The following is a 14,487-nucleotide window of genomic DNA, read 5'->3' as shown; positions in this document are numbered from 1 at the left end:
AGTGTAGCCATTATGGAACTGTGGAGTTCGTGTTTGACAAACTCCCAGACCATATACTCTTATGGCTACCCTGCACTTACAATGGCTAAGGTTTTGCTTAGACACTCTAGGGGCATAGTGCTCATGCACATATGCCCTCACCTGTGGTATAGTGCACCCTGCCTTAGGGCTGTAAAGCCGGCTAGAGGGGTGACCTACCTATGCTACAGACAGTGAGAGGTGGGCATGGCACTCTGAGGAGAGTGCCATGTCCACTCAGTCATTTTGTCTCCACCAGCACACACAAGCTGCGAGGCAGTGTGCATGTGCTGAGTGAGGGGTCCCCAGAGTGGCATAAGACATGCTGCAGCCCTTAGAGACTTTCCCTGGCATCAGGGCCCTTGGTACCAGGGGTACCATTTACAAGGGACTTACCTGAGTGCCAGGGCTGTGCCAGTTGTGGAAGCAAAGGTACAGTTTAGGGAAAGAACACTGGTGCTGGGGCCTGATAAGCAGGGTCCCAGCACTTTCAATAATAACTGGCATCAACAAAAGGGAAAACGTCAGGGGGTAACCATGCCAAGGAGGCATTTCCCTACAGTATAAAAAATTAAAAAACTGAGCAATTTGGAAAAATAAGTCTGCTCTCGACAACACCTCCCCCCACCCTACACCCCACCCCATTTCAGACACCCAAAAGATGATGGAAGAAAAGATTCTCCAGTATTGGATCTTTCTTAGATTCACATGCTTGAATCATTCTTAGTCATCGATGTGGTAGTCCTATGGTATCATAGAAACCAGTAAAAATGTGTATAATAGGCTGCAAAGGGAATGCAAAGTTCAGTTTAATATCCTATCTGTCCTTTCTTAAAAAAAAAAAAATGTAGGAAGTTGGCTCTGTATATACTATTTCAAAGTGAGAGATAGTGTGCACAGAGTCTAAGGGTTCCCATTAGAGGTTGATAGTGGCAAAATTAGATCATTCTAATGCTGCTCGATTTTGTGGTAGTGTTGTCGAGCAGTAGGCTTATCATAGGGTAGTGTTAAGCATTTGTTGTACACACACAGGCAATAAATGAGGAACACACACACAAAGACTGATTCCAGGCCAATAGTTTTTATATAGAAAAATATCTTTTACTAATTTATTTTAGAACCTCAAGATTTAATGTAAGTACATAAAATGCAAGGCACTTCACACAGGTAAGTAGGGAACTTTGATTTAAAACAGTAGTACACACTGTTTAAGTTAAAATGGCAATAAGTTATTTTAAAAGTGGACACGGTGCAAAAAATCAACAGTTCTTGGGGGTGGTAAGTTTGGTTGAGTTTCTCCGGTAAGTAAAGCACTTACGCAGTCAGTCTCCTGGGCATAGACAGCCCACCATTGGGGGTTCAAGTCGACCCCAAAGTCACTGCACCAGGAACACAGGGCCGGTCAGGTGCAGAGGTCAAATGAGGGCCCAAAGCACATAGGCACCTATGGAGAACAGGGGTGCTCCGGTTCCGGTCTGCTGGCAGGTAAGTACCTGCGTCCTCGGGGAGCAGACCAGGTGGGTTTTGTAAAGCACTGGGGGGGACACAAACAGGCACACAAAACACACTCTCAGAGGCACAGGGGCGGCCGGGTGCAGTGTGCTAAGTAGGCTTTGGGTTTGCTATGGGAAGCAATGGAGGGACCCGGGGGTCACTTAGGCGAGGCAGGCAGGACAAAGGGAGGCTTCTCGGGCCAGCCACCAACTGGGCTAGGAAGAGGGCCGCCTGCAGGTCACTCCTGCACTGGTGGGTGGTTCCTCTCGGTCCCGGGGGCTGCGGGTGCAGTGCTTGGTCCAGGCGTCGGGTTCCTTGTTACCAGGCAGTGCCTCTGTTTCCTCTTTGCAGGCTTTGCTGTAGAGGTCCAGGGGGGTCAACTCAGGTTGCTCACGTCGTTGCAGTAGCCTGGGAGTCCTCTCTGGGGTGTTTGTTCTCTGGAGCTCGAGCCGGGGGCGTCTGGTGCAGAGTGGGAAGTCTCACTCTTCCGACTGGAAGAGTGAGGTCTTTAAAGTTGTAGAAAAGTTGCACATTTGTTGATGGTTGTTGAGCAGAGCCGCTGCTCACCGGAGTTTCTTGGTCCTGGGATTCAGGGCAGTCCTCTGAGGCTTCAGAGGTCGCTGGTCCCTGTTGGATGAGTCCCTGGTTGCAGGTTTTCGAGTCAGGAGACAGGCCTGCAGGGCTGGAGCCAAAGCAGTTGTCGTCTTCCGTCGTCTCTGCAGGCTTGTAGGTCAGCAGTCCTTCTTTTTAGTTCAGGTTGCAGGAATCTGATTTCCTGGGTTCTGGGGTGCCCCTAAATACTAAATTTAGGGGTGTGTTTAGGTCTGGGAGGGCAGTAGCCAATGACTACTGTCCTGGAGGGTGGCTACACCCTCTTTGTGCCTCCTCCTTGAGGGGAGGGGGGCACATCCCTAATCCTATTGGAGGAATCCTCCAAAACTAAGATGGAGGATTTCTAAAGGTAGGGGTCTCCTCAGCTCAGGGCACCTTAAGGGCTGTCCTGACTGGTGGGTGACTCCTCCTTGTTTTTCTAATTATCTCCTCCAGCCTTGCCGCCAAAAGTGGGGGCAGCGGCCGGAGGAGCAGGCATCTCCACTAGCTGGGATGTCCTGTGGTGCTGTAACAAAAGGGGTGAGCCTTTAGGCTCACCGCCAGGTGTTACTGTTCCTGCAGGGGGAGGTGATAAGCACCTCCACCCAGTGCAGGCTTTGTTCCTGGCCACAGAGTGACAAAGGCACTCTCCCCATGTGGCCAGCAACTCGTCTGGTTGTGGCAGGCTGGCAGAAACTAGTCATCCCCACACTAGAAGTCGGGTTGGTATTCAGGGAGCATTTCTTAGACGTCCTCTGGGTGCATTTTTCAATAAATCCCATATTGGCATCAGTGTAGGTTTATTGTGCTGAGAAGTTTGATACCAAACTTCCCATTATTCTTTGAAGACATTATGGAGCTGTGGAGTTCGTTATGACAAACTCCCAGACCATATACTTAATATGGCTACACTGCATTTACAATGCCTAAGAATTGACTTAGACACTGTAGGGGCATATTGCTCATGCAGCTATGCCCTCACCTGTGGTATAGTGCACCCTGACTTAGGGCTGTGAGGCCTGCTAGAGGGGTGACTTACCTATGGCACAGACAGTGGTTTGTGGGCTTGTCACTCTGAGGGGAGTGCCATGTCAACTTTGTCTTTTCTCCCTACTAGCATACTCAAGCTGCAAAGCAGTGTGAATGTACTGAGTGAGGGGTCCTGAGGGTGGCATAATACATGCTGCAGCCCTTAGAGACCTTCCCTGGCCACAGGGCCCTTGGTACGAGGGTACCTTTTACAAGGGTACTTATCTTGTGGCAGGGCTGTACCACTTGTGGAAACAAAGGTACAGTTTTAGGGAAAGAACACTGGTGCTGGGGCCTGGTTAGCAGTGTCCCAGCACACTTCCAATCAAAACTGGCATCAACACTAGGCAAAAAGTGGGGGGTGACCATGCCAACAGTGGCATTATCGTATGTCCATCATCGTGATGTCCACATCTATTGCACTTTTGTCTTCTTTCTATTTTTCAGTTCTCAAGTAAAACATCCACTCTTAAATGCAGATCTTCTGTGATGTCTTTCTATTCTAGTATTACAACAGTATTGTTAGTTGCAGTAATAGCTACAGGTAGTGTGGAGCACTTCATACACTTTTTGTCTGTCTTTCAAAGTTGTTGTTTTTTAATTGTTTTTTTTAGCCTGATCATGTTGGTCTTGTGTATCTGCCCGGCATTCGTGCCCAGGTGGTTTTTGCCTTCAATAGGGTTCAGTTTTATCACTGTTAGAACTTTTCCACCAACCCGCTTGTCTTACCAAGGAGAATAGTCACTTAGATTGAATCCCAAGCATGCTCTCATACTGCAACTAAAGTTACCAGCGCCAGGAAAGGCAAGGCTACCGACAAAATGTGGCATTTTGCTTAAGATAAACCAGTGTATAACAAAATACTCTGCCTTGGTCAAGAAAGACACTGGTGCCGACTCCACTGGGGCCATGGCTTCTGCTACAGATCAGAATCCTTCAAGTGTCTGCTATTGGGACAAAACCCTGACTTTTTCACTGTTGTGAAGAAAAGTATTAGTATGTGAAAAATGCATGTGCTTGGGTGCCAGATGGCCAACCCTTTATATGTGTACTAAACATTGCTGCTTTAAAGTCCATGCGTTGTTACGTATGCTTTGCCAGGGCTATACTGCACACCTTCCTTGGTAAATTGGCTCTACAACCTTCCCTCCTTTTGAGGGGTATTGCGTTGGGACTCATTTTTAAGATGAGCAATTTGCAGGAATATGTCTCCATAAGAAGTAAGTTATTTACCTTTGCTAACATTACTTGTGAGTACATAGTTTTCGTTCATTTCCTGCTTATGTTTACTTTTAATCATTTAGTGCTACTATTTTCACACGTCTGTCTAAATTTTATTTGGCTGATGGTCTCCTAAAAAGGGCAGATAATATTACCTTTTACAGGTATGTTTTATTTGCTTCCAGTTTGAAATCTTTATTGAAATATATACCTTCTGCTGAATTCAGGAACACCTGTTCGAGAACTAGGATTGCAATTAAGTAACTTTCTTTGTTGCAAATCAGTTGCCACGCGAATTGCTGAATTCTTCGAGAATATTTACCATCTGAAATTCTCAAATGAACTTCAGAGCAAAGTATACAAAATCACAATAGGCAAATTACCTATTTAAATTGAATCTAACCCTTGTCCCCACACCTATCCCCCTTGACCCTTTTTTGTTGACCTGTTAAATAACCTATTCATCTATTGTCAACGTTTAAATACCAGATATTTGCACAAAGATTGCCTTTAACCGTTTCCCATGTTGCAGCTTTTGCTTCTGATGCATGTATTTTCTTGTATTCATTCAAATAGTGACTGATGAAAGCACAGTTATGGATGTTGAAAATCAGCTGACCGGTGCCTGCAGCGTTTCTGAATATGCAAACACTGCGGAGTTTACCGAGAAACAAGGTAGGGTGTGAAAATTAAGGTGCTTTACACATTTTAATTCCTTTACTTTAATGTTTTTTTCTGTGTCCACTATTATTCAATACTCTTCGTCTATATTATGACATAATTCCTCGCAGGCGATAGTACAACAGTTTTTCACAGCATAAGACTTTTGTCTCTATGAAATCAAGAGTGCATGTGTTCATGTCTAGCTTTGTTCCTTTGTGCACACAGTTGTTTTTCTATTTGAGTACTTATGAATTCTAACATCACAGCTGCTCTGGCATGTCACCATATTTTGGGGTTCTATCATCTGAGAAGTAGGACACATCCCTCAGGAGGAGAAGTACTATATTTTTACAAAGGTACGTGGACCATATCTGCTATTTTATGGACAAACTTTCCTATTGGGAAAAGGATCAGACACTTACCTGGTTGATGCAAGAAATCATTTGTTCAAGGTATATGTGGCTGTAGATACACATGCTGTGCGTACTCCTGCCATCTAGTGTTGGGCTCGGATGTGTGCAATCTTTTTTTGTTGGAAGAATACTTCTTTAGTCACAAGGTACTGTGATTACTCCTCTGACTTACAATGTGCATCATCATAAGTTTCTATATTGGATTAATTTTTTTCTGCCATCTGGTTTGGATGTGTGCTCCCATACGCTGGATCAACTCAGTTGCGGTGTTCTTTTTGATCTTCATGGTTCTTCTCCCTCCATTGATATATTGGGTTTCCCCTTTTTAGGGTCGAGCCTGTGTCGCATGCGGTATCGCTAGCAAGACGCTTTAGGTATTACAAAAGGGCTCGGAGCCCCGTCGACGTCATGTCAGTGTCTTTCATTGGCAAGTTGGCTTGCCTGTTAGAATCCGCTTCTTTTGATTAGTGTAAGGCACGCATAGGTCATACCTTTTCCGGTGGTTGGACCCTCCTCGAGCGCAGCGACCAAGTACAGAAAACATGCGAGGCTCGCTGGGTGTGGACTACTTTTTCTCTGTTTTTGCAGTGCGATCTCGCTGGGCAGAAGTCGAGCGCTTCCCAGACTATCGACATTGTTACTCAGTTAATTGCACTTTTTCCTCTAGGTATTAGTGTGAACTGTAGCAGCGCTATCGCGCTGTTTTTTTAAAAAAAAATTAATGCAATTAAAATCCGGTTGGGAGTTTACAACTGAACAGCTGTAACTCCGACAAATGCGATACCCTAGTTTTCTTTTGTTTCTGCATGGCTATCAGCACGGTGCCTCACAGCTTGGGCATTGGTACTGCAAGGACTCTGGTATGTAAAGCCTCGGGCCAGTCTGTCATTGGCGTCCTTGATGTTTTCAGTCCCATCTTGCATAGTCACACTGAAGTGAGTAGCAGTCACCTATTTCCCCACGGAGATCCTATGAATAATGAAAACGAACCCACTCAAAGTATTTAGGTGCCTCGACATTGCACTGCGAGCTTGTGACTTCTTTCTGTGAGCGTCGGCTGCCCTCTTGTCTCAAAAACTACAGAAAGAAACTGCTAGCCCCAAGTGACATATATAGTAGCATGTCGCTTCCCTCATTTCATCCAAAACCAAACCAAAACGTGTTATTTTTACAGAACTCTTTTGCTTTTACAGTAGCGGAGGGAAAGTCTGATGCTGTGGTGTTCACATTAAAAGTTCAGCTTATCTCAGCCGCCAGCAAGGCCGAGCCTGAAAGCTTTTTGTGCAAATTTATAAATCTCCAAGCATTGTGAGCACTTAGCCACAAAGCAAGTCTTGGCTGCCGAGCCCCACGCGCCCCTCTGCCCCAACCCCTCCCTCGCCTCACTTTCCATGGGAACTAATTTATCCTTTACAATCAAAAGCCCTTGTCTGCTTGCTTCCCTCTCCTCCTCCAACAGCCAGAGGAGTACAAAGTGAAAAAATAAGACGCATTTAAAGATCAATAATATACTGAGTTATTTCTCCCAAATGCAGTGAGCCTAGACATCGTCTCTACTAAGTGAAATAAGCTTGAATCTGTTTGTTTACTACTCGAGGCAACAAAAAGTACTAAAAACGGTTCTTTTAAATAACTGCGAAGAAGCGCTCTGAGTGGCCTCGCACAGGCTTGCTTGGAACTATGCACAAGAGATTAGATTAACATGAAAACCGATTTTACTTTGATATATTTTAATAGCTCAGCATCTGTCAAAGAGGTGGCTTCTTGGAGCTATGCTGTGTTGTTTGCACTTTTCATTGCATGGAGTGGGCTCCTTGTGTGGTTTTCCATTGGGCACTTGTCCATGTGCTGCTGATGTGAATAAAAAGTGCATCTTCCCTGTACTCCTCCATACTCTAGTCCATGTTCACTGGTGACAGCCTTTACTTTAAAGCGCTTCAAAGCTGGCAGGAATTTGACAACAAACTTTTTATAGAAATCCATCTATTAGCAGTAACCTCCTCCTAGTCAATGTGATGCACCTCTGTTGGAGCCACATGTTTACTTGGAAACAAGGGTGCAGCACGTATGTCCACATTTGGCATTATTCAAGAGAAATATGTGCTAATGTTGTTAAGCATTGGTATAGCGCACAAGTGCGGCGTTATAGCAGGTGAATTGTTTGTCCTGGGACTTCTAGTATTCTAAGGAGAGAGAGACTTCCAGTATTCTATTGAGGGCTGTTGTGAGTGGGGAAAAAGTAAAACAATAGTGAGAAATGTCAAAATCGCTGGTGAAAAGTTGACTCAATCACATAAGTCTGCAGTGTCCGCATGTGTAATATAGTGCCCCCAATGGGCTTTTTAACGCTCCCGCGTAGTCCCTCTTAAGACGTGCATGCTTCACCCATTCCTTGGTGCCAGATAGAGAGCCCTGCCCACCCCCTCTGCTCAAGCACTCTATACCAAACGCTTCTGAGGGTGGGAGTGGAGAATAAACCATCTCCACCATTCATCCATCTGCGGGTAGATACACTGTGTTGCTTTACAACGCTAATAGCTTTAACTCGAACAAATGCGAGACCCGTTGCATTGAAAATGCTTGTTGTTTATTGTCAATGCCTATACTCTTGTCTGGGACTGTACTCTGGCTGACTCTGGCCCTTAGTGGGGCCTCGCTCGTCAGGGTCTCTTTCCCTTCCCTTCAGTCTGCTCTCGCCGTACCTCGCCTGTGATGGAACTGACAACTTTTCAATATTGCCCTTGGTGTCATGCGAAATTCCCCTGGTCTGGCCTCTGCCACGTCTGTAATCTTTGCCACCCAAGCATGATGAGGCCTCTTGCGCCATTTGCTAGTCATTCCGGTCAAAAAAGGCTCTTCAAGACTGCCAGCCCCATAGACTCGATGTTGTGCAGGAGTGGTGAAGATAACCCATCTTTTTCGGCACCCAAAACCTCGAGGGGGAACATCATACATAGCCTTTGGCGCAGAGAAGAAGGCTTTCTCATCCTAAGAAAGTTCTGGCTCCAACCTTGAGATAGAAAACCTCCCACCAACTGATCAGGTCGTGAATACAGCTCCTCCTCAACAGTGCTCTGAGGTTCCACCCCACAAGGTGCTTTCAGCTGCTCTGGATAATCAGAGGCAGGCTTCTGGGCAACTACTGCCTTCGGGCCCTGGTCTAAACCAACCAGATGCTTTGGAAACTACTGTTGTTGGTGAAGGACTTTAAGCTCGAGGCATATCATGGCCTTAAATATTACACTGTGACTTTGTCGGACTCTGTGTGTACATTGTGTTGGAACTGAACAATAGACATCAGAATTTTTGCCTTCATTGTTGTTAAGAGTACTGCACGGATAGGATTTTACATTGACCTATAAGCCTTGAGGGGAAAAAAAATGTTGGTCATCTCTACTGCTGATAGTTTTTTTGGCTGTGTATTCATCATAATTGCTTGGACTTTGTGTGCTTTGGTACCATCTTTCTATAAGTTTTTCGAGCGGGGCCTTGTTCCAGAACGGATGCAACACCCGTGGTGGCAGGGTGATGGTATAAAGAGAGCACCACTACAGGGACAGTCTTTGTGACTACAGAATACTACATCTCCTTACTGCCGTTGCCTTTAGATTTGTGAATCCCATAACATAGCAGTTGCTTTGTTTGTGACTTGAGACAGTGTCTAACTTTGGCTCAACATCAAAGAAAATACTGGATCGAATGTTCTCGGTGCAGCCTGTCCCTGACGCGGATTTGAGTGTTGGATCCGAAGAAGTCCGTAGCGAAACCTAAGTCTGCGCCGTAACATTCGGTGCTGACTGTGAAATCATCAATCTAACCAGTCCTCCAGAAATTGCACAGCAAACTTGAAGCATGATGGAGGCAGATTGCTGTCTACCTACAGATGACTGAATACTCATGCAACCTGTGGCGCCAGACACTCTACCTTCAAAGAGACATCTTAGCTTTGAGGAAGCCCTGGTGTCCCCTTCACCTCCTAAGAAGCATGACAAAAACACCAGTCCTGTTCCTGACTCCGTGCGTCCTCTGCCCTCCTCCAGAGCAACGCCATTTCCACCTTCCTTTCTGCCTGCCCCCCCCCCCTCCGTTCCACCCCCTCCAAATGTGCAATGGTTTGCTTGCCCACCATCAATCCCAGTGTTATCCAAATGCTTTCCACAAGAGTTAAGTCCGATGTGTCCCTGATGTTAAGGAGGCACCATTTGGCCGTAGGCTGCTTGTTACAGCCACACACCCTATTGGCATAATTGACCACATCTGTCCTATAGTGTTGCATCACGGGGCAGTTCCCTGTAATATGAAAAAATATGCCAGTCTGACCACAGTCTATGGCATTGTCCATTCTTGCCCTGCCCATTTTTGCCCTGCCCCTTTTTGCTAAGTTAGTGCTTGAGTAATAGGACTTATGTAATTATTTAAGTTGTACAAATCGAAATCTGGACTGAATGGCTATCTCCCTAGGGGATGTTAAGGCCTCTGGCCACTCGTCATCTTGAAGACCTTCAAGATGTTGCTCCTATTGTGCCCTGATATAAACCAGGGTGTCAGGTGAGTTATTTATTTTTTGATAGGTAAATGAAATAGATTGCTCGAAATCCATCTTCTAGTGTGGAGGCTTCAGGAAGCACCGTGCCTGCTGGTAATGCAGTCTACAGTGCATGTCGTACATGTAGGTAATGGTAGGCTTCAGTAGGTGCTAATTGGTATTCACTCTGAAGGTCAGCAAAAGGGATGACTCCCCCCACATCCAGAGATCCCCCTCATTCTCAACAGATCAGTAAGCTCCCAACTACAGAAACTAGGTTGCATTCCTAAAGTACCTATACTGGCTGTCCCCCACCGTGGGGTGGCTTGGGTTTTGTCTCTCCATCCAAGTGTACAGAAAGATGTGTGCCAGCTGCTCTGTGTCACTGGTGTGCCCTTAAAAGCAGAATGCCTCAGTTCACCATACAGGGCCCTTGTATGACGAGCCCCCCACCCCCTAGGAGCATTGCAAGTCTATCCATCGGGTACGCGGGCTCGCTTTTTAGAAGCTGCACACAGTGGTTAGTTGCCGTTAACTGTGCTGCCCAGTAGTATTTCAGAATGTCGGGTAGGGCAATACCACTGACATACCAACCTCTTGTTAACTTTTGGAAGGCTATTTGTGGTGGAGCTCCATATTTTTTAGTATGAATTAGGAACTAGATAGGGTGTATTGCGTAGTTTGTAAAGATAGCGTGGCAATGCCATCATTTTGAACCAGGCTGCCCTTCCAAGCAGCGAGAGGGGCTGTGCTCTCCTCTGTTGGACATATTGTCTGAGGCGTGCAAGCGGTGGTTTCAGGTTAACATAGAACCTGTTGGGGGCTGTTGGTTACCTATATACCCAGATACCGGAAGCCGTCTCTGACTACTCTAGCCAGTCACGGGGCAAATGCCGTACTACCCTGTGGAGGACATATATCAGTGACTTCTTCCAGTTAATAGTGTAGCCCGAGTATGCGCCAACATGGTTAATGTGCTTAATCCGATCCAGAATGAGTGTTGGACTGGATAATAGAGCATAATGTCATCCGCATAAAGATTTTATCTTCCCAATCATCTGTCCATTGGAACCCTCGAGTCAGAGGGCCTTGTCTCATCCAGGCAGCAAGGGGCTCCAAAATAAGGGCAAAAATTAAGTGAGAGAGCAGACATCGCTGTCGGGTGCTATGTTGGATCTGGAATGTAGGAGGGACATCACCGTTTACTATGACCTGGGCCAAGGGTTCTGCATAGAGGAGTTTTATTCAATATGTATATGATGAGACAAAGCCCATCTTTATGTAACACCTCAATCGTGTACAGCCACTCAACAATGTCAGGCATTCCTGCTTCTTAGTGAAAGCACAAGGGCATCTTCTTGCAAATTGGCAGCTTGGCCCAAGACACTGTGGAGTCGCCACAAGTTACGAGCAGTGTTTCTTCCTGACATAGATTGATCAGGGTGAATGAGGGTCATGATTACTTGTATCAGGTGGCTTACCATCTCTATGGTAGGCTAGTCTCTGCCGAGGGCTCCCGATTCGAGAATTTTCTTGTACATCGAGCAGATGCAGGATGATCTTTGCAGCCCTTAGTTTACACAGTTCAGTGGGGATCCTGTTGGGTCTCTCTGCTTTATCTGAGTTCAACTCACGTATTGTCCATACTAATTCATTTTCAGTGAGCTCTTTCTCTGAGTGCTCTGTCCACATCAGATAAACTGGGGAGTCATAGGTCGGCCAACAACTCACAGGAGGGGACTTCTGCTATAGTGAGAGCAGCTGGGTAATACAGTTTGGCATAGGAAGTTGAGAAGGCATTTGCCACCTTCTGTCGCCCTTTTACTCTCCTGCCTGTGTATGTACGTATTTTTGGGACCCAGAGATTCTCTCTTTCTCGTTTGTTGAGCCGTGCTAGGAGTTTCCCAGCTCTGTTTGCATTCCATAAAAGCAGTATTGGGTCGCCAGGTGACCAGCCTTGGCAGCATTTTATGCCGTGTCCCCGGGTTTTTTGTTTCAGGTTTGTGTGTGGGATACTCTGGTGCGCTTGAGCGGCAAGTTTGGCTTCTAGCTCTCCAATTTCATGTTCTAACGCCTCCAGTTGTGCCCTCATAACTTTTTTGTGCCCTCCAGTTAACGATAAACCCTGTCCCTTTATCACGGTCATGTAAGCCTCCCAGATGGTGTGTGCTCAGTCCACTGAACCCTCGTTTTCAGCAAAATAAGTTTCCGTAGCCTCCCTGAGCTCTTCTCGTATATGGGGCATATTAAGATACCAATGATTGAGTGTTATTCCTCAGTGGTCCTGCTAAGTTGGTAGGCCATGTATCGCCCACAGAGTAGAGTGGTCCCAGGTTCCTCTAGCTAGATGAAGGACTTCACTAAAATGGGGAGTGTAGTACGCCAGAGTGAGAATATCGTCAATGCGGGAGAAGCTACAATGAGCCCCTGGATAAAATGTGTATTGCCTTGTTGGGTTGTGGGAGCGCCAAACATCCATGAGACCAAGAGCTGATAGAAAGTCTGTCAATGGACGACGGGAGTTTCCAGTTAGTCTAGGGTGTAAATGATATATCTCGTCATCTAGTGCTATATTAAAGTCCCTTCCCATCAGTAAAAAAAAGGTGGTGGAGTAGTGCACTTAAATCCTGGAATGTGTTTTCACGCAAGCATGGAGGAGCGTATACAGAAATAATGTGGATCAGGTTATCCTCCTATTTCCCACATGGGAGTCCAGCCAAACGTGTTGGACATTAAGTGCCAGTTTCTGATGGATACAACTACCTGTGGATTCCTCACCTGATGAATACTCCCATGGCGCCAGCATTTGACGGAAATCTTCTTACTAGTCTCTGCACGTCGACGAGGACGTCACTCTAGCCCACGCGACGCCGTCTGACGTCATACAGGCAATAAGAAGTCCTCGCCGACGTGCCGATGACAGTTCCCTTTTTTCCGTGCATTCGAAACGGTTATCTTCGAGGGAGTTACTGTTACCTTCGTGGTTACAGTGTATTGTCTGCTGCGTAGTCTTCTCTGCGGTAACAATGTCTCAGAGGAAGTCGGGTTTCAAGCCCTGTCGAGAGTGTGGGGGCAAGATGTCAGTTACAGATCCTCACTCCGACTGTCTATGGTGTTTGAGCTCCGACCACGACGTCTCGACTTGCGATTCATGTCAACACATGAATCCGAAGGCCCTCAAAGAGCGCGAGGCCAAGTTATTTATGGCAAAGTCAAAGAAGAAGGAGAAACATCATAAGAAGTCTTCTTCGCCAAGGTCTCACCGGCGTCATCGAGACTCCCGGCGCCGTAGAGACTCACGACGTCACTCCAGCAAGGAGTCTCGTTCGAGGTCACCTTCGGCTCGGCGTCGGAGGACTTGGGAGGTCAGCCCCACGGTCACGCCGCATCCATCGACGCCGTTGCCCTCTCCGGCGTCACCGACTTCACCTGGTCAGGCGTCAGTGATTGAGGTGGTGCAGCCTCTTGTGTTTTCTCCGGCGTCGCAGACGTCGAGGCCGGCGTCGGGGTCGCCCTCGATCCAGGCACCCCAGTATCCGGCTTTTCCCACTCCTGGAGCCGATAGTACCGCGTTTCTTAATGCGATGTATACCATCTTTCAGCAGATGGCTCCAGGAGCTGCTCCGGCTGGTCCTTCGGGGCCCTTGGCCTTTTCGTTGGGTGATCCTGCGCCTCTTCGGCCGGCACCCTTTACGCCCTTTCTCCCTTTTGGGAATGTGGGCTCGGCGCCGGTGCCGGCGGCCGCTCCGGTGGCTTCGGATGTTTCGGCCCCGGAGGTTGCCCAGTCAGGATTTTGCCCTCGTCCTCCGGCTCCTGCCTCGGCGCCGAAGCTGCCTGTGGCGCCGGACGCGGCGTCAGATGCTTCTGGAGATCGGCGCCGTTCTTCGACGTCGGCGGAGGCCATGACGACTCCGCGTATCGAGGAGAGACTTCATTCGAGGAGGCGTGCTCTCCGTCTTTTAGAAGAGCAAGAGTACCAGCGAGTCCTAGAGGAGGGAGAGATTGAGGACTCTGGAGACGGACTGCATGGTCTGGATACAGCCAGTGGGCTGGACACTTCCCCTGAGTGGGACCTTTCATCTCCAGGGGAATATACGGAGGAGGCTGCTTCCTTTCATGCTGTGGTGAGGAAGGCAGCGAGCTTTTTGGACCTGCCTTTGCCGGTGGCAGAGGCAAAGCAGAATTTGCTGACAGAGGTATTGCATCCGGCCTCTGCTGCAGCTGAGCCTCTCTTGCCATTTAATGAGGCTTTGCTGGATCCGGTGTTGGAGGTGTGGAAGAAGCCGGTGTCTTCCTCGGCCGTTCATAGGGCTGTGGCCAGGAGGTATCGAGCTGCACCATCTGACCCTGGCGTTCTCTCTAGACACCCTACGCCGGAGAGCTTGGTGGTGCAAGCCTCCTGTTCCTCAAAGTCAGCGCCTGGTTCCTTCCCGACGGTGCCTGGAGACAGAGACTCCAAGAAACTGGATGCGCAGTCCAAGAAAATATTTTCGTCATGCAGTTTGGCGTTGAAGGCCACCAACGCCACGTGCA

The 14,487-nt window shown here is 47.5% G+C and overlaps 1 protein-coding gene across 2 annotated transcripts in view; it reads left to right on the top strand.

Annotated features, from left to right (window-relative positions):
• TDRD6 (tudor domain containing 6) overlaps positions 1 to 14,487 on the top strand; it is a 1,091,010-nt gene that overhangs the window by 603,853 nt on the left and 472,670 nt on the right. For both annotated transcript variants that reach the window (XM_069236084.1, XM_069236083.1), the window contains one exon: positions 4,930 to 5,028. In XM_069236084.1, coding sequence (XP_069092185.1) covers positions 4,930 to 5,028 — 99 coding nt within the window. The remainder of the gene's footprint in view (positions 1 to 4,929; positions 5,029 to 14,487) is intronic.

Source organism: Pleurodeles waltl, chromosome 5 (assembly GCF_031143425.1).
Source record: "Pleurodeles waltl isolate 20211129_DDA chromosome 5, aPleWal1.hap1.20221129, whole genome shotgun sequence".
NCBI lineage: Eukaryota > Metazoa > Chordata > Amphibia > Caudata > Salamandridae > Pleurodeles > Pleurodeles waltl.
The sequence above is the reverse complement of the archived record's forward strand: the minus strand, read 5'-3'. Positions and strand labels throughout refer to the sequence as shown.